Raw genomic sequence first — 25,682 nt, forward strand, 5'->3', positions numbered from 1 at the left:
CAATAAATGCCTTGCTTGAACAAACGCTTTGTCTGTGAGCGTCCTCCTCGAGCAGGGCCACCTAGAGTCAGTTGCCCAGTACCATGTCAAGATGGCTTTAGAATACTGCCAAGGTGGGAGACTCCACGATCTCTCTGGGCAAACTGTACAAGTGCTCAGTCATCCTCACGTTGGAGAAATGCCTTCGGATGTTCAGACAGAACCTGCTGTGTTGCATTTTATGCCCAGTGCCATTTGTCCTGTCCCTGGGCACCAGCAAAAAGGGTCTGGTTCTTTCCGTCTTGAAAATGGCATCAACAGCAGCAGTTGCCACGTGCTGAGAAGAGCGCAAGGCCTGCAAGGTCCCAGTCGTGCCTGAAGGAGTTTCTGTGCCCCGACACTCGTGGGCCATGTGAGCTGTGCTTGCGGAGGCACCAGCCAGCAGGCCACTGCTCTCATGAGGGGCTGGGCAAACCGCCAGGGGGTGCGGACTGAGCATGTGGCCAGCTTGAACAGCAGGAGGCCGCAGGAACATGCCTGAGGGAGCGCCAGCAGCCTGCGCGCACCAGCAGTGAGTGGGTGCAGTGGGAGGCAACAACCAGCACGCACCCACAGCACGAGAGGGGCTCTGTCAGTGGGCAGCCTGGACTGTTCTGCTCTGCTCATCTGCTCTGCCTCACCAACAGGCCTGGGCTATAGCCCCAGCGGCATCCTCAGCCAACGGCAACACGCATTCCGTCAAGCGTGTGGAAGCAACAAGGCGCAGCCTTGGGAACCGCTCATCAGAAAGCCATCCCCTCCACTGCTGTTCCTCCAGCACCCAGTCGGACCGACACAGCCATCCAGATGGAACGCCAGGCAGCTCACACGACCACCCAGCCCTCAGGGTGCAGGATGCACATTGTGCCATTCCCTGAGACGGAGAACCAGAGCAAGCACACCAGTGTGAGGTGAGCCTCCTCTTCTCCAGGCCGAACCACCCCAGCTCCCTCAGCTGCTCCTCAGTAAGACTTGTTCTCCAGACCCCTCACCAGCTTCGTTGCCCTTCTCTGGACTCTCTCAAGCACCTCCATGTCCTTCTTGTAGCGAGGGGCCCAAAACTGAACACAGCACTCGAGGTGCGGCCTCACCAGAGCCGAGTACAGGGGCACAATCACTTCCCTAGACCTGCTGGCCACACTGTTTCTTATGCAAGCCAGGATGCTGTTGGCCTTCTTGGCCACCTGAGCACACTGCTGGCTCATATTCAGCCGACTATCAACCAATACTCCTAGGTCCCGCTCTGCCAGGCAGCTTTCCAACCACTCATCTCCAGCCTGTAGCGCTGCTTGGGGTTGTTGTGCCCCAGGTGCAGGATCCGGCATTGGCCTTGTTGAACCTCATACAGTTGGCCTCAGCCCATCGCTCCAGCCTATCCAGATCCTCCTGCAGAGCCTTCCTACCCTCGAGCAGATCAACACACGCACCTAACTTGGTGTCATCTGCAAACTTACTGAGGGTGCACTCGATCCCCTCATCCAGATCATCAATAAAGATATTAAAGAGAACTGGCCCCAGTACTGAGCCCTGGGGGACTCCACTAGTGACCGGCCTCCAACTGGATTTGACTCCATTCACCACAACTCTCTGGGCCCGGCTACCCAGCCAGTTTCTAACCCAACAAAGCGTACGCCAGTCCAAGCCAAGAGCAGCCAGTTTCTTGAGGAGAATGCTGTGGGAAACTGTGGAGCTATAAACATACATTCTTTTTTTTTTATTTATTTCATGCAATTACACGTATTACAACATGTGAATGAATTCCTGCCTGGCCCAATGCAAGAGCTGCTGCCCAGCCATTTGGCAGGACCCATGACAGCCTGGTCTTTGCCCCGCTCCTCTGTGGGCCAGGCCAACTCCCTGATGGGTCCAAACTTGAGCTCAAAGGTGATTTATTTTAGTGGCTGATCTTGCCCAGGGAAAGCCCTGGTGAAGGACTGGGAGTGAGTGCATGCGAGAAGGCAGGAGGGTGAGCACGACTGCCCATTCTTGTCTGGTGAGCCACCGGATGGCTCCTGTCACACCTACACCCAAAGCGGAGGATGCTCTCCCATCGCTGCCCAAGGCTGACCGTCACTCCTCCAGCCTGGAGGCACCGTCAGCAGGAACATGCCAGCCCCAGTCAAAATCTCACCCATGCCTTCAACTGCAGGCGGAGAAGGGAACACAAATCCCTCCTGCTGGAACAGCCCTGGGGGACCAGCGTAACTCTGACAAGCTGCAAGAACAAACCTCGAGATCCGACCCAGTGGGAGCAGAGGACCTGTCTCTCCTTGCCTCTCACTGCAAGCCCTCCTGTTCCAATGACTGTCTATGGGTTACTTTTTCAGAACTTAACGTGGAATGGCACACGAGGAGCACAACCTCCACAGGCTACATCGCCCAAATTTCTTTCTGCAGACAGCCCTGGGGGCTCCCGTGAGCTGTGCAGAGACAGCCCGGGGAACTCTGTCCAGCCACGTGCCTCTGCTACTCAGGTGACACCAGGGCCTGGGCTGCCCGGGGCAGCTGGGCATCGCTGTGCCACAGTGGGGACCGAGGGTGGGGCAGGGGTCCTGTGGCAGGGCGGGGGCGCAGGTGACATCAGAGGACGTGTCACAATGGGGGGACTGCTTTTAAGGCAGCCGCAGGCAGCGCTGCTGCATTTTGGCCTGAGCCATCGGTGAGTGCAGTACCAGGGGGAAGACGGGGCTAGGCCAGGGCTGGGGCACAAATGCTGGCCTCCCAAGGGCTTGCTAAGCCTGTGGCCAGGGCTCAGCCGCTCAGGGCAGGGCTTGCGGCTGTCGCCGCCAGCACTGCCCACAGTCCCTGCTGCCTCCCAGCCCCTTCGCCCCCTCTCCTACCTGACCCTAGGGGTCTGCGGCTCCTGTCGTAGCTCCCACCCAGCCCCACTGACCCGCTTCTCTCTCACCTCTTTCAGACCATGGCTTCAGGCACTTTTTTTCATCCTGACGTTCCTGGGTTTTGGCCCGCAGAAGGTCGGCGATGAACTAGATGCAGATACAAATGAGCCCATACAGCAGCGTGCGGAGATGCTGCAGGAGCGCATGATGCAGCTCCTGTTGGAAATTGAGAAGAGGGACCAGGAGCGCCACAGGCACGGTGGCATGCAAGCCGTGCTCTTATCTGTGTTGCTGCGCTGGCAGTTCTGGTTCAGCATTGGAGTTCTTGTCCTTTTCTTCTGGTACCTCTGGTGGCTTCTTAGAAGGATCCGAGAGCCTGACAGCAGCAGTGAGGAGGAGAGCTCCAGTAGCGAAGAAGATGAGAGCTCCAGTAGCGAAGAAGAGGAGGAAGAGCAAGAAAGACCACGACCAAACCCCAATAATGCAGACGATCTGGCTGATTATGTAAGTCAGCGCATCTACTGGCCACTTCCAAATCCAATCATCAGATGCTATCAGGTGGTGGAGGTGGTGGAAGACCTCCTGAATGTCTACAGCTCGGTCTTTCAAGAGACTTTCTTTCCGGAGCTGCAGTCAGCCATCGGAGTGGGCAGTGCCTTTGAAGGTTGGAGTCCCCGTGAGAATGACACTGTCTACCGCCTACTTATGCCCATGACGGCCCCCCGTGGGCACTCCTTCCACCTGGAGCTGGGCAATGAGGACTGATATGCTGGCGAGGAACTCCTCTATCCGTGTCGAGCTGGAGTGCACGTGCGCGAGGGAGCAGGCCTTTGAGGACATGCTGTGCTTCCTCCACCATTCTGAGGATGAGCTGAAAAATCAGGAGCCGAGCCTCCTAGACACCCTCTGCACCGACTCCTACCTAGATGCGGAGAAGACTGCAAGGTGGTTCCAGAACTTCGTGAAAACAGCCTGGGTGGTTATGCCTCAGTCGCACATTTACAATGTAAAAGTGCTACCTTCCAGCCGCTCCTGCAAGTTCCAGATGACAAATGCTACCAAGAGAAACCTCACCATTGAGATAATATTTGGGGTTCAGCAAGGCAATTCAGACATCTTCCTGAGCAGCCAGAGGACGGAGGCCATCTTTACCCGCAGCACAACATGGCCACAGAGCTGTGCTGTTGCAGAGAGGAAGTTCTTCCAGCACATAAACGCCGAAGCCTGGTTCTACAGCTTACACCTCAAGTGCATGCAGATCTGCGCCCGTATGCTGGTGGGCACAAGCATTTCCACTTATGTCATCAAGACTGTTGTCATGCACCTCCTGACCACCATCCCCTTGGAAATGTGGCACAGGGAGGATTTTCTGCTGCGGCTGGATGATATCATTCGGTACCTGCACTGCTGCCTGGAAGAGAAACGCCTCAACCACTTCTTCTTTGGCAACGAGATGGTGCCCGATGTGATTGTCCTGCCACCAGCCTTCCAATTTTCTGGCCCAGTCAACCTTTTCGAGCACCTGGAGCAGGACACGCATGCCTACACCCACGCGCTGGAAGAGTTCCAGGAGCTGCGCAATCGGCTCACAAGACTGATGATCTATGGACACTGAAAGAGGCCTTCGTGCACAGACAGGGCACTCTGCTGACAGCGGGTGACCAACTCTTACCACTCTGGGGGGAGCCAGACCTCATGCAGCTCAAGAGACTGCTTCATGGACGTTTGACGCAGAGACTGCTGATACCAACTGGGCAGGCACTGCCCGTCCCCTTGGAGGGTCCGTTCCATTGGGAGCTTTGGCCTCGGCAATAAATGCCTTGCTTGAACAAACGCTTTGTCTGTGAGCGTCCTCCTCGAGCAGGGCCACCTAGAGTCAGTTGCCCAGTACCATGTCAAGATGGCTTTAGAATACTGCCAAGGTGGGAGACTCCACGATCTCTCTGGGCAAACTGTACAAGTGCTCAGTCATCCTCACGTTGGAGAAATGCCTTCGGATGTTCAGACAGAACCTGCTGTGTTGCATTTTATGCCCAGTGCCATTTGTCCTGTCCCTGGGCACCAGCAAAAAGGGTCTGGTTCTTTCCGTCTTGAAAATGGCATCAACAGCAGCAGTTGCCACGTGCTGAGAAGAGCGCAAGGCCTGCAAGGTCCCAGTCGTGCCTGAAGGAGTTTCTGTGCCCCGACACTCGTGGGCCATGTGAGCTGTGCTTGCGGAGGCACCAGCCAGCAGGCCACTGCTCTCATGAGGGGCTGGGCAAACCGCCAGGGGGTGCGGACTGAGCATGTGGCCAGCTTGAACAGCAGGAGGCCGCAGGAACATGCCTGAGGGAGCGCCAGCAGCCTGCGCGCACCAGCAGTGAGTGGGTGCAGTGGGAGGCAACAACCAGCACGCACCCACAGCACGAGAGGGGCTCTGTCAGTGGGCAGCCTGGACTGTTCTGCTCTGCTCATCTGCTCTGCCTCACCAACAGGCCTGGGCTATAGCCCCAGCGGCATCCTCAGCCAACGGCAACACGCATTCCGTCAAGCGTGTGGAAGCAACAAGGCGCAGCCTTGGGAACCGCTCATCAGAAAGCCATCCCCTCCACTGCTGTTCCTCCAGCACCCAGTCGGACCGACACAGCCATCCAGATGGAACGCCAGGCAGCTCACACGACCACCCAGCCCTCAGGGTGCAGGATGCACATTGTGCCATTCCCTGAGACGGAGAACCAGAGCAAGCACACCAGTGTGAGGTGAGCCTCCTCTTCTCCAGGCCGAACCACCCCAGCTCCCTCAGCTGCTCCTCGTAAGACTTGTTCTCCAGACCCCTCACCAGCTTCGTTGCCCTTCTCTGGACTCTCTCAAGCACCTCCATGTCCTTCTTGTAGCGAGGGGCCCAAAACTGAACACAGCACTCGAGGTGCGGCCTCACCAGAGCCGAGTACAGGGGGACAATCACTTCCCTAGCCCTGCTGGCCACACTGTTTCTTATGCAAGCCAGGATGCTGTTGGCCTTCTTGGCCACCTGAGCACACTGCTGGCTCATATTCAGCCCACTATCAACCAATACTCCTAGGTCCCGCATCTCCCAGCCTGTAGCGCTGCTTGGGGTTGTTGTGCCCCAGGTGCAGGACCCGGCATTGGCCTTGTTGAACCTCATACAGTTGGCCTCAGCCCATCGCTCCAGCCTATCCAGATCCTCCTGCAGAGCCTTCCTACCCTCGAGCAGATCAACACACGCACCTAACTTGGTGTCATCTGCAAACTTACTGAGGGTGCACTCGATCCCCTCATCCAGATCATCAATAAAGATATTAAAGAGAACTGGCCCCAGTACTGAGCCCTGGGGGACTCCACTAGTGACCGGCCTCCAACTGGATTTGACTCCATTCACCACAACTCTTTGGGCCCGGCTGCCCAGCCAGTTTCTAACCCAACAAAGCGTACGCCAGTCCAAGCCAAGAGCAGCCAGTTTCTTGAGGAGAATGCTGTGGGAAACTGTGGAGCTATAAACATACATTCTTTTTTTTTTTTTTTATTTCATGCAATTACACGTATTACAACATGTGAATGAATTCCTGCCTGGCCCAATGCAAGAGCTGCTGCCCAGCCATTTGGCAGGACCCATGACAGCCTGGTCTTTGCCCCGCTCCTCTGTGGGCCAGGCCAACTCCCTGATGGGTCCAAACTTGAGCTCAAAGGTGATTTATTTTAGTGGCTGATCTTGCCCAGGGAAAGCCCTGGTGAAGGACTGGGAGTGAGTGCATGCGAGAAGGCAGGAGGGTGAGCACGACTGCCCATTCTTGTCTGGTGAGCCACCGGATGGCTCCTGTCACACCTACACCCAAAGCGGAGGATGCTCTCCCATCGCTGCCCAAGGCTGACCGTCACTCCTCCAGCCTGGAGGCACCGTCAGCAGGAACATGCCAGCCCCAGTCAAAATCTCACCCATGCCTTCAATGCAGGCGGAGAAGGGAACACAAATCCCTCCTGCTGGAACAGTCCTGGGGGACCAGCGTAACTCTGACAAGCTGCAAGAACAAACCTCGAGATCCGACCCAGTGGGAGCAGAGGACCTGTCTCTCCTTGCCTCTCACTGCAAGCCCTCCTGTTCCAATGACTGTCTATGGGTTACTTTTTCAGAACTTAACGTGGAATGGCACACGAGGAGCACAACCTCCACAGGCTACATCGCCCAAATTTCTTTCTGCAGACAGCCCTGGGGGCTCCCGTGAGCTGTGCAGAGACAGCCCGGGGAACTCTGTCCAGCCACGTGCCTCTGCACTCAGGTGACACCAGGGCCTGGGCTGCCCGGGGCAGCTGGGCATCGCTGTGCCACAGTGGGGACCGAGGGTGGGGCAGGGGTCCTGTGGCAGGGCGGGGGCGCAGGTGACATCAGAGGACGTGTCACAATGGGGGGGACTGCTTTTAAGGCAGCCGCAGGCAGCGCTGCTGCATTTTGGCCTGAGCCATCGGTGAGTGCAGTACCAGGGGGAAGACGGGGCTAGGCCAGGGCTGGGGCACAAATGCTGGCCTCCCAAGGGCTTGCTAAGCCTGTGGCCAGGGCTCAGCCGCTCAGGGCAGGGCTCGCGGCTGTCGCCGCCAGCACTGCCCACAGTCCCTGCTGCCTCCCAGCCCCTTCGCCCCCTCTCCTACCTGACCCTAGGGGTCTGCGGCTCCTGTCGTAGCTCCCACCCAGCCCCACTGACCCGCTTCTCTCTCACCTCTTTCAGACCATGGCTTCGGCACTTTTTTTCATCCTGACGTTCCTGGGTTTTGGCCCGCAGAAGGTCGGCGATGAACTAGATGCAGATACAAATGAGCCCATACAGCAGCGTGCGGAGATGCTGCAGGAGCGCATGATGCAGCTCCTGTTGGAAATTGAGAAGAGGGACCAGGAGCGCCACAGGCACGGTGGCATGCAAGCCGTGCTCTTATCTGTGTTGCTGCGCTGGCAGTTCTGGTTCAGCATTGGAGTTCTTGTCCTTTTCTTCTGGTACCTCTGGTGGCTTCTTAGAAGGATCCGAGAGCCTGACAGCAGCAGTGAGGAGGAGAGCTCCAGTAGCGAAGAAGATGAGAGCTCCAGTAGCGAAGAAGAGGAGGAAGAGCAAGAAAGACCACGACCAAACCCCAATAATGCAGATGATCTGGCTGATTATGTAAGTCAGCGCATCTACTGGCCACTTCCAAATCCAATCATCAGATGCTATCAGGTGGTGGAGGTGGTGGAAGACCTCCTGAATGTCTACAGCTCGGTCTTTCAAGAGACTTTCTTTCCGGAGCTGCAGTCAGCCATCGGAGTGGGCAGTGCCTTTGAAGGTTGGAGTCCCCGTGAGAATGACACTGTCTACCGCCTACTTATGCCCATGACGGCCCCCCGTGGGCACTCCTTCCACCTGGAGCTGGGCAATGAGGACGATATGCTGGCGAGGAACTCCTCTATCCGTGTCGAGCTGGAGTGCACGTGCGCGAGGGAGCAGGCCTTTGAGGACATGCTGTGCTTCCTCCACCATTCTGAGGATGAGCTGAAAAATCAGGAGCCGAGCCTCCTAGACACCCTCTGCACCGACTCCTACCTAGATGCGGAGAAGACTGCAAGGTGGTTCCAGAACTTCGTGAAAACAGCCTGGGTGGTTATGCCTCAGTCGCACATTTACAATGTAAAAGTGCTACCTTCCAGCCGCTCCTGCAAGTTCCAGATGACAAATGCTACCAAGAGAAACCTCACCATTGAGATAATATTTGGGGTTCAGCAAGGCAATTCAGACATCTTCCTGAGCAGCCAGAGGACGGAGGCCATCTTTACCCGCAGCACAACATGGCCACAGAGCTGTGCTGTTGCAGAGAGGAAGTTCTTCCAGCACATAAACGCCGAAGCCTGGTTCTACAGCTTACACCTCAAGTGCATGCAGATCTGCGCCCGTATGCTGGTGGGCACAAGCATTTCCACTTATGTCATCAAGACTGTTGTCATGCACCTCCTGACCACCATCTCCTTGGAAATGTGGCACAGGGAGGATTTTCTGCTGCGGCTGGATGATATCATTCGGTACCTGCACTGCTGCCTGGAAGAGAAACGCCTCAACCACTTCTTCTTTGGCAACGAGATGGTGCCCGATGTGATTGTCCTGCCACCAGCCTTCCAATTTTCTGGCCCAGTCAACCTTTTCGAGCACCTGGAGCAGGACACGCATGCCTACACCCACGCGCTGGAAGAGTTCCAGGAGCTGCGCAATCGGCTCACAAGACTGATGATCTATGGACGCTGAAAGAGGCCTTCGTGCACAGACAGGGCACTCTGCTGACAGCGGGTGACCAACTCTTACCACTCTGGGGGGAGCCAGACCTCATGCAGCTCAAGAGACTGCTTCATGGACGTTTGACGCAGAGACTGCTGATACCAACTGGGCAGGCACTGCCCGTCCCCTTGGAGGGTCCGTTCCATTGGGAGCTTTGGCCTCGGCAATAAATGCCTTGCTTGAACAAACGCTTTGTCTGTGAGCGTCCTCCTCGAGCAGGGCCACCTAGAGTCAGTTGCCCAGTACCATGTCAAGATGGCTTTAGAATACTGCCAAGGTGGGAGACTCCACGATCTCTCTGGGCAAACTGTACAAGTGCTTTACCTTTTGGTTAGCCCTAAAGTGGTCAGGCCAGTTGGACTAGGTGATCTTTAGAATAGTTCAGTGTGGAAGGGACCTTTAAAGCTGAAGCTTTTCCCCTGCTTTCCCTCACACCTGGTGCTGTTAATACTGACCATTAACTGTGCTCTCACATCCTATGACTAGAGATTGCATTTGCTTTTTTTAATGTGTTATTACATCTGTAGCTACACAAATCATTTGGTTTTGATACAACTGTAAAAAATGTAATAATATGGAATTGTTTTGGCATTCATGTACACCGGATTGCAGTCTCCAAAACACATTTGAGGCATTATATATCATTTTAACTTAGGACACTGTCATCCAACCCAAATGAATTGGGCTTTAACAAATTTTATAATCTGAATGGACACTTAGCTTTAATTGAAGCCTTGGTATGTAAGTTTACCATGAGCTGTTTGCTTTAAAATCAAATTAAAGAATAAGAACATCGAATGAGTATTCTGGAGTATTGCTAAAAGAAACTAGTACCTCTTGTAAGCAAGGGTGACAGGAAGATCATCAAAATTTTGTATCATGTAAGTTCAGATGGAAACTTGCATGCTTTGCTCACTCATTTTTATTGTTTGGTAATAATATCAAGGCAACGAGTTATCCCTTTGCTTTACTAGGATTTTGGTGCTTGCCACTTACCATTTCATAACTCTGATAAGTAACAAGCAGAGTTGTTTGTCCAATATCGGTCAGCAGAAATAAATAGATCTGATTACATAGCCAGGGTAAGTTCTTGTGCCTAGGCACGTGAGCAAGGCTGGGACGTCTCTAGACCAGGCGTCCTCTGACAATGCAAGCAACACCCTGGGCACCTAAGGTGATTTGTTCTGTTAACGGAGGACGGATGAGTACTCCAGCCCAGAAGGTTGCAGCTGTGCATACGCCTGGCCATGATTTTTATTAATCCTGCACCAACCTCCTGCAGCAGGCTCGTGTCCCAGCCTCAGTCTGTCCCCAGGGGAGATGCCTGACACCACAGGGCTGGGGCTGCCCCACTGCCCTGCTCCTGCTGGGGAGGTGGGATGTGTCCTGGCCATGAGGCCCTGACCCACCACCCTTTGGAGCCCCCAGCCCTCGTTGCGCCCTGACAACTTCAGCATTAAATTCCAGCCATCCTTAAACTGCAAGTTAGTTTAAACAACCTGAAGTGGTCTGGCTGAGGCCAAACCTAAGCTGAAGCTCAGTGGTTGGTTTATATTCCACATCAAAACAAAAGTAAACAGAAACAAACCTGTATCATTATCAGCACTTTTCTGCTGTTTGAAAAACAGCAAAGTTTTCTTTGAAGAAAAAAAGCTCAGGGAAACCTTATAACCAGCTTTTTTATAGTCCAGCTGAGGTTCACATCAATGAGAGCTAAACTGAAATAAATGTTTCCACAATCTTCTATTTTTTTTTTTTACAGTCCCAGTTTAATTCAAACAAGAGTAACTGTATGCAGACCTGCCCTGAGCAACCTCTATCACATCAAGAATTTAAAATGATTTATAATTACTGGAGTCCTATCATTTCAATTATGTTCACTTCAGACTTCCTTTACTTTGACAACAAATGTAAAATGACCTTGAAAATCTGGGAATTTATCCCACCGTATCTTGTGCAGTTATGCACATTTTCACAGAATCAGTTAGAGAAGAGCGTCCTACAATGTCCCAAGTTTTCTTCCAGAAAAAGTCAGCAGAACCAATTATAACAACAACATACAAACAAAAAAAACACCACCTCGGCAACTCTTTCATTTATAAATTACATCTTTGCCAAGTGCTTCCTGCTGCATAAAGCAGATTGTCGCTTCTCACTTCAGTTCCTTGTGTTTTGTCCCACAGCTTGAAAAACAATTCTTGCAACTTGTTACAAGGTGAGATTTTATCCCTTTAGACAGACAGACTGCCAGATCTAAAGCAGATGTTGAACAAAATCTGAGAGTTTTCAACCACTAAGAGAAACCTCGAGTGCTCTTAAACTCTGCAACGCCACAGTGGCAGCTGACAGCGCTGCCATTTTGCCTGACTTGCTCAGTACATAAAATTAGGCATAGGAGGGAGGAGGCACTGAGCTATATAGCTTCGTGTTTCTTGCCACTACCAATGGCACCTGAGAGTTTTTCACGTACTAAGAACTAGGTAATCAACCTTCGGTACAATTCATATGGGTCCCATCTCATTTTTCTTTATTCCTGGTAAAGCTTTCAATGCTACGAAGGCTACTTGCTAGCTATGTAGTTCAAGCAGATCAGCTTTAAATCAAACAAAGGCATTGCAGCATCTCTCTAGGTTATTACGATCACTGTCTCAGCCACTCTCTTCTTGAAGCTGGTTCCACAGGCAAGCTAGGAGTGCTTCAGTCCCTTGTTCTCCTGCTCCTTTTGAACCCTGTCTCAGAAAGCATCTTTGTCTCATCACAGTCCCACTGAAAACGGATCATTCCCACAAGGAGTTCTCACCTTGAACGTGCCTGCCCTCCATACAGAATCTCACTTCTCTGTTAGCGCCAAGTTTTTTCCCTGTAGCAGGAGAGTTTTCATTTTATGTTCTGCTTTAAAAAGGTAGTCAGAAGTGCTGTCTTCTAAAAGTGCCTAGAGAAAGGTTCTGGGGATTTGCTTGGTGATTCGGGGAAGAGACTGAACAAAGGAGTCACAGGGTGTCGTCATACTCTGAAAAGAAAAAAAGCTGTTCATAAGCTTATAGAAATGTCATGGGAATTAATGGATTTGCACAATGACAAACCAACTAAGAAAGGAAATACTTCAGCACTTGTCTGTAGGGGCTCAGGACCTTCCAGCTTTGTGTGCTCTCCCCATCTCAGCTTCATCATTGCTCAAGCTTCAGTGCCAGGGAAAATAGGTGCTAATGCCATGAACGACTGACACTACAAATTCAGGATCAGACCAACACCTCTCCAGGCTAAACCAGCTCTTCCTATTGCCACTTTCCAAGATAACCCACATATCCCTAGGTAGAATTTTGAATCAAGGATAATGTGTGTGTGTGTTTTAAGAGTACCTTCTACTTCAGTACTTCAGGATCTGAAAGCTCTTGACACAGTGTGTCCCTGGGTCTGTATTTTTGCTCAGCAGTGGTACTGTGCTAAAAATGGTAGTAATAATAATAATAGAGCATTGCTTGGAGCTTTCAGTCCCTGACAGGGGAATCTACTGACTCTCAGGTGGAAAGGAATAGAATGCCAGAAATTCAAGTACAAACTAGTGTTTTACTGTCAAAAATTACTGTAAGCATCTTGAACACAGATTAACAAGACTGACTGTATTGGTCTATGCATAAGCTACATTGGGTAATAATTCTGTAGCTCCAGCCCAGGGTTCAGCTGCCTGCCCTGTGCTCATATTGCACAGTAGAACTGTGCAAAAAATAACTGACTCTTTTCCTGGAAAACTGTTGATGAGCTGCAGTAGTTTGTAAGCTAATGCATGCAGATCTGTGCCCGTATGCTGGTGGCACAAGCATTTCCACTTATGTCATCAAGACTGTTGTCATGCACCTCCTGACCATCCATCCCTTGGAAACGTGGCACAGGGAGGATTTTCTGCTGCGGCTGGATGATATCATTCGGTACCTGCACTGCTGCCTGGAAGAGAAACGCCTCAACCACTTCTTCTTTGGAACGAGATGGTGCCCGATGTGATTGTCCTGCCACCAGCCTTCCAATTTTCTGGCCCAGTCAACTTTTCGAGCACCTGGAGCAGGACACGCATGCCTACACCCACGCGCTAGAAGAGTTCCAGGAGCTGCGCAATCGGCTCACAAGACTGAGTGATCTATGGACGCTGAAAGAGGGCCTTCGTGCACAGACAGGGCACTCTGCTGACAGCGGGTGACCACTCTTACCACTCTGGGGGGAGCCAGACCTCATGCAGCTCAAGAGACTGCTTCATGGACGTTTGACGCAGAGACTGCTGATACCAACTGGGCAGGCACTGCCCGTCCCCCTTGGAGGGTCCGTTCCCATTGGGAGCTTTGGCCTCGGCAATAAATGCCTTGCTTGAACAAACGCTTGGTCTGTGAGCGTCCTCCTCGAGCAGGGCCACCTAGAGTCAGTTGCCCAGTACCATGTCAAGATGGCTTTAGAATACTGCCAAGGTGGGAGACTCCACGATCTCTCTGGGCAAACTGTACAAGTGCTCAGTCATCCTCACGTTGGAGAAATGCCTTCGGATGTTCAGACAAGAACCTGCTGTGTTGCATTTTATGCCCAGTGCCATTTGTCCTGTCCCTGGGCACCAGCAAAAAGGTCTGGTCTTTTCCGTCTTGAAAATGGCATCAACAGCAGCAGTTGCCACGTGCTGAGAAGAGCGCAAGGCCTGCAAGGTCCCAGTCGTGCCTGAAGGAGTTTCTGTGCCCCGACACTCGTGGGCCATGTGAGCTGTGCTTGCGGAGGCACCAGCCAGCAGGCCACCTGCTCTCATGAGGGGCTGGGCAAACCGCCAGGGGGTGCGGATCTGAGCATGTGGCCAGCTTGAACAGCAGGAGGCCGCAGGAACATGCCTGAGGGAGCACCAGCAGCCTGCGCGCACCAGCAGTGAGTGGGTGCAGTGGGAGGCAACACCAGCCACGCACCCACAGCACGAGAGGGGGCTCTGTCAGTGGGCAGCCTGGACTGTTCTGCTCTGCTCATCTGCTCTGCCTCACCAACAGGCCTGGGCTATAGCCCCAGCGGCATCCTCAGCAAACGGCAACACGCATTCCGTCAAGCGTGTGGAAGCAACAAGGCGCAGCCTTGGGAACCGCTCATCAGAAAGCCATCCCCTCCCACTGCTGTTCCTCCAGCACCCAGTCGGACCGACACAGCCATCCAGATGGAACGCCAGGCAGCTCACACGACCACCCAGCCCTCAGGGTGCCAGGATGCACATTGTGCCATTCCCTGAGACGGAGAACCAGAGCAAGCACACCAGTGTGAGGTGAGCCTCCTCTTCTCCAGGCCGAACCACCCAGCTCTCCTCAGCTGCTCCTCGTAAGACTTGTTCTCCAGACCCCTCACCAGCTTCGTTGCCCTTCTCTGGACTCTCTCAAGCACCTCCATGTCCTTCTTGTAGCGAGGGGCCCAAAACTGAACACAGCACTCGAGGTGCGGCCTCACCAGAGCCGAGTACAGGGGGACAATCACTTCCCTAGCCCTGCTGGCCACACTGTTTTCTTATGCAAGCCAGGATGCTGTTGGCCTTCTTGGCCACCTGAGCACACTGCTGGCTCATATTCAGCCACACTATCAACCAATACTCCTAGGTCCCGCTCTGCCAGGCAGCTTTCCAACCACTCATCTCCCAGCCTGTAGCGCTGCTTGGGGTTGTTGTGCCCCAGGTGCAGGACCCGGCATTGGCCTTGTTGAACCTCATACAGTTGGCCTCAGCCCATCGCTCCAGCCTATCCAGATCCTCCTGCAGAGCCTTCCTACCCTCGAGCAGATCACACACGCACCTACTTGGTGTCATCTGCAAACTTACTGAGGGTGCACTCGATCCCCTCATCCAGATCATCAATAAAGATATTAAAGAGAACTGGCCCCAGTACTGGCCCTGGGGACTCCACTAGTGACCGGCCTCCAACTGGATTTGACTCCATTCACCACAACTCTCTGGCCCGCTGCCCAGCCAGTTTCTAACCCAACAAGCGTACGCCAGTCCAAGCCAAGAGCAGGCCAGTTTCTTGAGGAGAATGCTGTGGGAAACTGTGGAGCTATAAACATACATTCTTTTTTTTTTTTTAATTTCATGCAATTACCACGTATTACAACATGTGAATGAATTCCTGCCTGGCCCAATGCAAGAGCTGCTGCCCAGCCATTTGGCAGGACCCATGACAGCCTGGTCTTTGCCCCGCTCCTCTGTGGGCCAGGCCAACTCCCGTGATGGGGTCCAAACTTGAGCTCAAAGGTGATTTATTTTAGTGGCTGATCTTGCCCAGGGAAGCCCTGGTGAAGGACTGGGAGTGAGTGCATGCGAGAAGGCAGGAGGAGTGAGCACGACTGCCCATTCTTGTCTGGTGAGCCACCGGATGGCTCCTGTCACACCTACACCCAAAGCGGAGGATGCTCTCCCATCGCTGCCCAAGGCTGACCGTCACTCCTCCAGCCTGGAGGCACCGTCAGCAGGAACATGCCAGCCCCAGTCAAAATCTCACCCGTGCCTTCAACGCAGGCGGAGAAGGGAACACAAATCCCTCCTGCTGGAACAGCCCTGGGGGACCAGCGTACCTCTGACAAGCTGCAAGAACAAAACCTCGAGATCCGACCCCAGTGGGAGCAGAGGACCTGTCTCTCCTTGCCTCTCACTGCAAGCCCTCCTGTTCCATGACTGTCTATGGTTACTTTTTCAGAACTTAACGTGGAATGGCACACGAGGAGCACAACCTCCACAGGCTACATCGCCCAAATTTCTTTCTGCAGACAGCCCTGGGGGCTCCCGTGAGCTGTGCAGAGACAGCCCGGGGAACTCTGTCCAGCCACGTGCCTCTGTACTCGGGTGACACCAGGGCCTGGGCTGCCCGGGGCAGCTGGGCGTCGCTGTGCCACAGTGGGGACCGAGGGTGGGGCAGGGGTCCTGTGGCAGGGCGGGGGGCGCAGGTGACATCAGAGGACGTGTCACAATGGGGGGACTGCTTTTAAGGCAGCCGCAGGCAGCGCTGCTGCATTTTGGCCTGAGCCATCGGTGAGTGCAGTACCAGGGGGAAGACGGGGCTAGGCCAGGGCTGGGGCACAAATGCTGGCCTCCCAAGGGCTTGCTAAGCCTGTGGCCAGGGCTCAGCCGCTCAGGGCAGGGCTCGCGGCTGTCGCCGCCAGCACTGCCCACAGTCCCTGCTGCCTCCCAGCCCCTTCGCCCCCTCTCCTACCTGACCCTAGGGGTCTGCGGCTCCTGCCGTAGCTCCCACCCAGCCCCACTGACCCGCTTCTCTCTCACCTCTTTCAGACCATGGCTTCAGCACTTTTTTTCATCCTGACGTTCCTGGGTTTTGGCCCGCAGAAGGTCGGCGATGAACTAGATGCAGATACAAATGAGCCCATACAGCAGCGTGCGGAGATGCTGCAGGAGCGCATGATGCAGCTCCTGTTGGAAATTGAGAAGAGGGACCAGGAGCGCCACAGGCACGGTGGCATGCAAGCCGTGCTCTTATCTGTGTTGCTGCGCTGGCAGTTCTGGTTCAGCATTGGAGTTCTTGTCCTTTTCTTTTGGTACCTCTGGTGGCTTCTTAGAAGGATCCGAGAGCCTGACAGCAGCAGTGAGGAGGAGAGCTCCAGTAGCGAAGAAGATGAGAGCTCCAGTAGCGAAGAAGAGGAGGAAGAGCAAGAAAGACCACGACCAAACCCCAATAATGCAGACGATCTGGCTGATTATGTAAGTCAGCGCATCTACTGGCCACTTCCAAATCCAATCATCAGATGCTATCAGGTGGTGGAGGTGGTGGAAGACCTCCTGAATGTCTACAGCTCGGTCTTTCAAGAGACTTTCTTTCCGGAGCTGCAGTCAGCCATCGGAGTGGGCAGTGCCTTTGAAGGTTGGAGTCCCCGTGAGAATGACACTGTCTACCGCCTACTTATGCCCATGACGGCCCCCCGTGGGCACTCCTTCCACCTGGAGCTGGGCAATGAGGATGATATGCTGGCGAGGAACTCCTCTATCCGTGTCGAGCTGGAGTGCACGTGCGCGAGGGAGCAGGCCTTTGAGGACATGCTGTGCTTCCTCCACCATTCTGAGGATGAGCTGAAAAATCAGGAGCCGAGCCTCCTAGACACCCTCTGCACCGACTCCTACCTAGATGCGGAGAAGACTGCAAGGTGGTTCCAGAACTTCGTGAAAACAGCCTGGGTGGTTATGCCTCAGTCGCACATTTACAATGTAAAAGTGCTACCTTCCAGCCGCTCCTGCAAGTTCCAGATGACAAATGCTACCAAGAGAAACCTCACCATTGAGATAATATTTGGGGTTCAGCAAGGCAATTCAGACATCTTCCTGAGCAGCCAGAGGACGGAGGCCATCTTTACCCGCAGCACAACATGGCCACAGAGCTGTGCTGTTGCAGAGAGGAAGTTCTTCCAGCACATAAACGCCGAAGCCTGGTTCTACAGCTTACACCTCAAGTGCATGCAGATCTGCGCCCGTATGCTGGTGGGCACAAGCATTTCCACTTATGTCATCAAGACTGTTGTCATGCACCTCCTGACCACCATCCCCTTGGAAATGTGGCACAGGGAGGATTTTCTGCTGCGGCTGGATGATATCATTCGGTACCTGCACTGCTGCCTGGAAGAGAAACGCCTCAACCACTTCTTCTTTGGCAACGAGATGGTGCCCGATGTGATTGTCCTGCCACCAGCCTTCCAATTTTCTGGCCCAGTCAACCTTTTCGAGCACCTGGAGCAGGACACGCATGCCTACACCCACGCGCTGGAAGAGTTCCAGGAGCTGCGCAATCGGCTCACAAGACTGATGATCTATGGACGCTGAAAGAGGCCTTCGTGCACAGACAGGGCACTCTGCTGACAGCGGGTGACCAACTCTTACCACTCTGGGGGGAGCCAGACCTCATGCAGCTCAAGAGACTGCTTCATGGACGTTTGACGCAGAGACTGCTGATACCAACTGGGCAGGCACTGCCCGTCCCCTTGGAGGGTCCGTTCCATTGGGAGCTTTGGCCTCGGCAATAAATGCCTTGCTTGAACAAACGCTTTGTCTGTGAGCGTCCTCCTCGAGCAGGGCCACCTAGAGTCAGTTGCCCAGTACCATGTCAAGATGGCTTTAGAATACTGCCAAGGTGGGAGACTCCACGATCTCTCTGGGCAAACTGTACAAGTGCTCAGTCATCCTCACGTTGGAGAAATGCCTTCGGATGTTCAGACAGAACCTGCTGTGTTGCATTTTATGCCCAGTGCCATTTGTCCTGTCCCTGGGCACCAGCAAAAAGGGTCTGGTTCTTTCCGTCTTGAAAATGGCATCAACAGCAGCAGTTGCCACGTGCTGAGAAGAGCGCAAGGCCTGCAAGGTCCCAGTCGTGCCTGAAGGAGTTTCTGTGCCCCGACACTCGTGGGCCATGTGAGCTGTGCTTGCGGAGGCACCAGCCAGCAGGCCACTGCTCTCATGAGGGGCTGGGCAAACCGCCAGGGGGTGCGGACTGAGCATGTGGCCAGCTTGAACAGCAGGAGGCCGCAGGAACATGCCTGAGGGAGCGCCAGCAGCCTGCGCGCACCAGCAGTGAGTGGGTGCAGTGGGAGGCAACAACCAGCACGCACCCACAGCACGAGAGGGGCTCTGTCAGTGGGCAGCCTGGACTGTTCTGCTCTGCTCATCTGCTCTGCCTCACCAACAGGCCTGGGCTATAGCCCCAGCGGCATCCTCAGCCAACGGCAACACGCATTCCGTCAAGCGTGTGGAAGCAACAAGGCGCAGCCTTGGGAACCGCTCATCAGAAAGCCATCCCCTCCACTGCTGTTCCTCCAGCACCCAGTCGGACCGACACAGCCATCCAGATGGAACGCCAGGCAGCTCACACGACCACCCAGCCCTCAGGGTGCAGGATGCACATTGTGCCATTCCCTGAGACGGAGAACCAGAGCAAGCACACCAGTGTGAGGTGAGCCTCCTCTTCTCCAGGCCGAACCACCCCAGCTCCCTCAGCTGCTCCTCGTAAGACTTGTTCTCCAGACCCCTCACCAGCTTCGTTGCCCTTCTCTGGACTCTCTCAAGCACCTCCATGTCCTTCTTGTAGCGAGGGGCCCAAAACTGAACACAGCACTCGAGGTGCGGCCTCACCAGAGCCGAGTACAGGGGGACAATCACTTCCCTAGCCCTGCTGGCCACACTGTTTCTTATGCAAGCCAGGATGCTGTTGGCCTTCTTGGCCACCTGAGCACACTGCTGGCTCATATTCAGCCCACTATCAACCAATACTCCTAGGTCCCGCATCTCCCAGCCTGTAGCGCTGCTTGGGGTTGTTGTGCCCCAGGTGCAGGACCCGGCATTGGCCTTGTTGAACCTCATACAGTTGGCCTCAGCCCATCGCTCCAGCCTATCCAGATCCTCCTGCAGAGCCTTCCTACCCTCGAGCAGATCAACACACGCACCTAACTTGGTGTCATCTGCAAACTTACTGAGGGTGCACTCGATCCCCTCATCCAGATCATCAATAAAGATATTAAAGAGAACTGGCCCCAGTACTGAGCCCTGGGGGACTCCACTAGTGACCGGCCTCCAACTGGATTTGACTCCATTCACCACAACTCTTTGGGCCCGGCTGCCCAGCCAGTTTCTAACCCAACAAAGCGTACGCCAGTCCAAGCCAAGAGCAGCCAGTTTCTTGAGGAGAATGCTGTGGGAAACTGTGGAGCTATAAACATACATTCTTTTTTTTTTTTTTTATTTCATGCAATTACACGTATTACAACATGTGAATGAATTCCTGCCTGGCCCAATGCAAGAGCTGCTGCCCAGCCATTTGGCAGGACCCATGACAGCCTGGTCTTTGCCCCGCTCCTCTGTGGGCCAGGCCAACTCCCTGATGGGTCCAAACTTGAGCTCAAAGGTGATTTATTTTAGTGGCTGATCTTGCCCAGGGAAAGCCCTGGTGAAGGACTGGGAGTGAGTGCATGCGAGAAGGCAGGAGGGTGAGCACGACTGCCCATTCTTGTCTGGTGAGCCACCGGATGGCTCCTGTCACACCTACACCCAAAGCGGAGGATGCTCTCCCATCGCTGCCCAAGGCTGACCGTCACTCCTCCAGCCTGGAGGCACCGTCAGCAGGAACATGCCAGCCCCAGTCAAAATCTCACCCATGCCTTCAATGCAGGCGGAGAAGGGAACACAAATCCCTCCTGCTGGAACAGTCCTGGGGGACCAGCGTAACTCTGACAAGCTGCAAGAACAAACCTCGAGATCCGACCCAGTGGGAGCAGAGGACCTGTCTCTCCTTGCCTCTCACTGCAAGCCCTCCTGTTCCAATGACTGTCTATGGGTTACTTTTTCAGAACTTAACGTGGAATGGCACACGAGGAGCACAACCTCCACAGGCTACATCGCCCAAATTTCTTTCTGCAGACAGCCCTGGGGGCTCCCGTGAGCTGTGCAGAGACAGCCCGGGGAACTCTGTCCAGCCACGTGCCTCTGCACTCAGGTGACACCAGGGCCTGGGCTGCCCGGGGCAGCTGGGCGTCGCTGTGCCACAGTGGGGACCGAGGGTGGGGCAGGGGTCCTGTGGCAGGGCGGGGGCGCAGGTGACATCAGAGGACGTGTCACAATGGGGGGGGCTGCTTTTAAGGCAGCCGCAGGCAGCGCTGCTGCATTTTGGCCTGAGCCATCGGTGAGTGCAGTACCAGGGGGAAGACGGGGCTAGGCCAGGGCTGGGGCACAAATGCTGGCCTCCCAAGGGCTTGCTAAGCCTGTGGCCAGGGCTCAGCCGCTCAGGGCAGGGCTCGCGGCTGTCGCCGCCAGCACTGCCCACAGTCCCTGCTGCCTCCCAGCCCCTTCGCCCCCTCTCCTACCTGACCCTAGGGGTCTGCGGCTCCTGTCGTAGCTCCCACCCAGCCCCACTGACCCGCTTCTCTCTCACCTCTTTCAGACCATGGCTTCGGCACTTTTTTTCATCCTGACGTTCCTGGGTTTTGGCCCGCAGAAGGTCGGCGATGAACTAGATGCAGATACAAATGAGCCCATACAGCAGCGTGCGGAGATGCTGCAGGAGCGCATGATGCAGCTCCTGTTGGAAATTGAGAAGAGGGACCAGGAGCGCCACAGGCACGGTGGCATGCAAGCCGTGCTCTTATCTGTGTTGCTGCGCTGGCAGTTCTGGTTCAGCATTGGAGTTCTTGTCCTTTTCTTCTGGTACCTCTGGTGGCTTCTTAGAAGGATCCGAGAGCCTGACAGCAGCAGTGAGGAGGAGAGCTCCAGTAGCGAAGAAGATGAGAGCTCCAGTAGCGAAGAAGAGGAGGAAGAGCAAGAAAGACCACGACCAAACCCCAATAATGCAGATGATCTGGCTGATTATGTAAGTCAGCGCATCTACTGGCCACTTCCAAATCCAATCATCAGATGCTATCAGGTGGTGGAGGTGGTGGAAGACCTCCTGAATGTCTACAGCTCGGTCTTTCAAGAGACTTTCTTTCCGGAGCTGCAGTCAGCCATCGGAGTGGGCAGTGCCTTTGAAGGTTGGAGTCCCCGTGAGAATGACACTGTCTACCGCCTACTTATGCCCATGACGGCCCCCCGTGGGCACTCCTTCCACCTGGAGCTGGGCAATGAGGACGATATGCTGGCGAGGAACTCCTCTATCCGTGTCGAGCTGGAGTGCACGTGCGCGAGGGAGCAGGCCTTTGAGGACATGCTGTGCTTCCTCCACCATTCTGAGGATGAGCTGAAAAATCAGGAGCCGAGCCTCCTAGACACCCTCTGCACCGACTCCTACCTAGATGCGGAGAAGACTGCAAGGTGGTTCCAGAACTTCGTGAAAACAGCCTGGGTGGTTATGCCTCAGTCGCACATTTACAATGTAAAAGTGCTACCTTCCAGCCGCTCCTGCAAGTTCCAGATGACAAATGCTACCAAGAGAAACCTCACCATTGAGATAATATTTGGGGTTCAGCAAGGCAATTCAGACATCTTCCTGAGCAGCCAGAGGACGGAGGCCATCTTTACCCGCAGCACAACATGGCCACAGAGCTGTGCTGTTGCAGAGAGGAAGTTCTTCCAGCACATAAACGCCGAAGCCTGGTTCTACAGCTTACACCTCAAGTGCATGCAGATCTGCGCCCGTATGCTGGTGGGCACAAGCATTTCCACTTATGTCATCAAGACTGTTGTCATGCACCTCCTGACCACCATCTCCTTGGAAATGTGGCACAGGGAGGATTTTCTGCTGCGGCTGGATGATATCATTCGGTACCTGCACTGCTGCCTGGAAGAGAAACGCCTCAACCACTTCTTCTTTGGCAACGAGATGGTGCCCGATGTGATTGTCCTGCCACCAGCCTTCCAATTTTCTGGCCCAGTCAACCTTTTCGAGCACCTGGAGCAGGACACGCATGCCTACACCCACGCGCTGGAAGAGTTCCAGGAGCTGCGCAATCGGCTCACAAGACTGATGATCTATGGACGCTGAAAGAGGCCTTCGTGCACAGACAGGGCACTCTGCTGACAGCGGGTGACCAACTCTTACCACTCTGGGGGGAGCCAGACCTCATGCAGCTCAAGAGACTGCTTCATGGACGTTTGACGCAGAGACTGCTGATACCAACTGGGCAGGCACTGCCCGTCCCCTTGGAGGGTCCGTTCCATTGGGAGCTTTGGCCTCGGCAATAAATGCCTTGCTTGAACAAACGCTTTGTCTGTGAGCGTCCTCCTCGAGCAGGGCCACCTAGAGTCAGTTGCCCAGTACCATGTCAAGATGGCTTTAGAATACTGCCAAGGTGGGAGACTCCACGATCTCTCTGGGCAAACTGTACAAGTGCTCAGTCATCCTCACGTTGGAGAAATGCCTTCGGATGTTCAGACAGAACCTGCTGTGTTGCATTTTATGCCCAGTGCCATTTGTCCTGTCCCTGGGCACCAGCAAAAAGGGTCTGGTTCTTTCCGTCTTGAAAATGGCATCAACAGCAGCAGTTGCCACGTGCTGAGAAGAGCGCAAGGCCTGCAAGGTCCCAGTCGTGCCTGAAGGAGTTTCTGTGCCCCGACACTCGTGGGCCATGTGAGCTGTGCTTGCGGAGGCACCAGCCAGCAGGCCACTGCTCTCATGAGGGGCTGGGCAAACCGCCAGGGGGTGCGGACTGAGCATGTGGCCAGCTTGAACAGCAGGAGGCCGCAGGAACATGCCTGAGGGAGCGCCAGCAGCCTGCGCGCACCAGCAGTGAGTGGGTGCAGTGGGAGGCAACAACCAGCACGCACCCACAGCACGAGAGGGGCTCTGTCAGTGGGCAGCCTGGACTGTTCTGCTCTGCTCATCTGCTCTGCCTCACCAACAGGCCTGGGCTATAGCCCCAGCGGCATCCTCAGCCAACGGCAACACGCATTCCGTCAAGCGTGTGGAAGCAACAAGGCGCAGCCTTGGGAACCGCTCATCAGAAAGCCATCCCCTCCACTGCTGTTCCTCCAGCACCCAGTCGGACCGACACAGCCATCCAGATGGAACGCCAGGCAGCTCACACGACCACCCAGCCCTCAGGGTGCAGGATGCACATTGTGCCATTCCCTGAGACGGAGAACCAGAGCAAGCACACCAGTGTGAGGTGAGCCTCCTCTTCTCCAGGCCGAACCACCCCAGCTCCCTCAGCTGCTCCTCGTAAGACTTGTTCTCCAGACCCCTCACCAGCTTCGTTGCCCTTCTCTGGACTCTCTCAAGCACCTCCATGTCCTTCTTGTAGCGAGGGGCCCAAAACTGAACACAGCACTCGAGGTGCGGCCTCACCAGAGCCGAGTACAGGGGGACAATCACTTCCCTAGCCCTGCTGGCCACACTGTTTCTTATGCAAGCCAGGATGCTGTTGGCCTTCTTGGCCACCTGAGCACACTGCTGGCTCATATTCAGCCCACTATCAACCAATACTCCTAGGTCCCGCATCTCCCAGCCTGTAGCGCTGCTTGGGGTTGTTGTGCCCCAGGTGCAGGACCCGGCATTGGCCTTGTTGAACCTCATACAGTTGGCCTCAGCCCATCGCTCCAGCCTATCCAGATCCTCCTGCAGAGCCTTCCTACCCTCGAGCAGATCAACACACGCACCTAACTTGGTGTCATCTGCAAACTTACTGAGGGTGCACTCGATCCCCTCATCCAGATCATCAATAAAGATATTAAAGAGAACTGGCCCCAGTACTGAGCCCTGGGGGACTCCACTAGTGACCGGCCTCCAACTGGATTTGACTCCATTCACCACAACTCTTTGGGCCCGGCTGCCCAGCCAGTTTCTAACCCAACAAAGCGTACGCCAGTCCAAGCCAAGAGCAGCCAGTTTCTTGAGGAGAATGCTGTGGGAAACTGTGGAGCTATAAACATACATTCTTTTTTTTTTTTTTATTTCATGCAATTACACGTATTACAACATGTGAATGAATTCCTGCCTGGCCCAATGCAAGAGCTGCTGCCCAGCCATTTGGCAGGACCCATGACAGCCTGGTCTTTGCCCCGCTCCTCTGTGGGCCAGGCCAACTCCCTGATGGGTCCAAACTTGAGCTCAAAGGTGATTTATTTTAGTGGCTGATCTTGCCCAGGGAAAGCCCTGGTGAAGGACTGGGAGTGAGTGCATGCGAGAAGGCAGGAGGGTGAGCACGACTGCCCATTCTTGTCTGGTGAGCCACCGGATGGCTCCTGTCACACCTACACCCAAAGCGGAGGATGCTCTCCCATCGCTGCCCAAGGCTGACCGTCACTCCTCCAGCCTGGAGGCACCGTCAGCAGGAACATGCCAGCCCCAGTCAAAATCTCACCCATGCCTTCAATGCAGGCGGAGAAGGGAACACAAATCCCTCCTGCTGGAACAGTCCTGGGGGACCAGCGTAACTCTGACAAGCTGCAAGAACAAACCTCGAGATCCGACCCAGTGGGAGTAGAGGACCTGTCTCTCCTTGCCTCTCACTGCAAGCCCTCCTGTTCCAATGACTGTCTATGGGTTACTTTTTCAGAACTTAACGTGGAATGGCACACGAGGAGCACAACCTCCACAGGCTACATCGCCCAAATTTCTTTCTGCAGACAGCCCTGGGGGCTCCCGTGAGCTGTGCAGAGACAGCCCGGGGAACTCTGTCCAGCCACGTGCCTCTGCACTCAGGTGACACCAGGGCCTGGGCTGCCCGGGGCAGCTGGGCAGTCGCTGTGCCACAGTGGGGACCGAGGGTGGGGCAGGGGTCCTGTGGCAGGGCGGGGGCGCAGGTGACATCAGAGGACGTGTCACAATGGGGGGGGACTGCTTTTAAGGCAGCCGCAGGCAGCGCTGCTGCATTTTGGCCTGAGCCATCGGTGAGTGCAGTACCAGGGGGAAGACGGGGCTAGGCCAGGGCTGGGGCACAAATGCTGGCCTCCCAAGGGCTTGCTAAGCCTGTGGCCAGGGCTCAGCCGCTCAGGGCAGGGCTCGCGGCTGTCGCCGCCAGCACTGCCCACAGTCCCTGCTGCCTCCCAGCCCCTTCGCCCCCTCTCCTACCTGACCCTAGGGGTCTGCGGCTCCTGTCGTAGCTCCCACCCAGCCCCACTGACCCGCTT

General features: G+C 54.9%; 4 protein-coding genes across 4 annotated transcripts; all 4 read left to right on the forward strand.

The window, feature by feature from the left end:
* The first annotated feature begins 873 nt into the window (after nt 1–873).
* Nucleotides 874–4,473, forward strand: LOC118250414 (inositol 1,4,5-trisphosphate receptor-interacting protein-like 1). Its single transcript, XM_050716663.1, is given in 3 exon segments — nt 874–929; nt 2,936–3,620; nt 3,622–4,473. Coding segments are annotated over 3 exon segments (1,593 nt in total).
* Nucleotides 4,474–7,385: 2,912 nt separating this feature from the next.
* On the forward strand, nt 7,386–9,341 carry LOC118250325 (inositol 1,4,5-trisphosphate receptor-interacting protein-like 1). Its single transcript, XM_035551346.2, has one exon. It carries the CDS (start codon nt 7,580–7,582, stop codon nt 9,110–9,112), a length of 1,533 nt encoding a protein of 510 aa, XP_035407239.1. The 5' UTR covers nt 7,386–7,579; the 3' UTR covers nt 9,113–9,341.
* A 7,083-nt stretch (nt 9,342–16,424) lies between these two features.
* On the forward strand, nt 16,425–18,539 carry LOC118250413 (inositol 1,4,5-trisphosphate receptor-interacting protein-like 1). Its single transcript, XM_035551476.2, has one exon. It carries the CDS (start codon nt 16,425–16,427, stop codon nt 17,955–17,957), a length of 1,533 nt encoding a protein of 510 aa, XP_035407369.1. The 3' UTR covers nt 17,958–18,539.
* A 2,524-nt stretch (nt 18,540–21,063) lies between these two features.
* Nucleotides 21,064–23,072, forward strand: LOC118250321 (inositol 1,4,5-trisphosphate receptor-interacting protein-like 1). Its single transcript, XM_035551332.2, has one exon. It carries the CDS (start codon nt 21,064–21,066, stop codon nt 22,594–22,596), a length of 1,533 nt encoding a protein of 510 aa, XP_035407225.1. The 3' UTR covers nt 22,597–23,072.
* Nucleotides 23,073–25,682: the final 2,610 nt, after the last annotated feature.

This window comes from Cygnus atratus, unplaced genomic scaffold, assembly GCF_013377495.2.
Source record: "Cygnus atratus isolate AKBS03 ecotype Queensland, Australia unplaced genomic scaffold, CAtr_DNAZoo_HiC_assembly HiC_scaffold_156, whole genome shotgun sequence".
In the NCBI taxonomy this organism is placed as follows: domain Eukaryota; kingdom Metazoa; phylum Chordata; class Aves; order Anseriformes; family Anatidae; genus Cygnus; species Cygnus atratus.

Coding starts and splice junctions, on each gene's coding strand:
- LOC118250325 (XM_035551346.2), top strand. CDS start 7,580: ATGGCTTCGGCACTTTTTTTCATCCTGACGTTCCTGGGTTTTGGCCCG.
- LOC118250413 (XM_035551476.2), top strand. CDS start 16,425: ATGGCTTCAGCACTTTTTTTCATCCTGACGTTCCTGGGTTTTGGCCCG.
- LOC118250321 (XM_035551332.2), top strand. CDS start 21,064: ATGGCTTCGGCACTTTTTTTCATCCTGACGTTCCTGGGTTTTGGCCCG.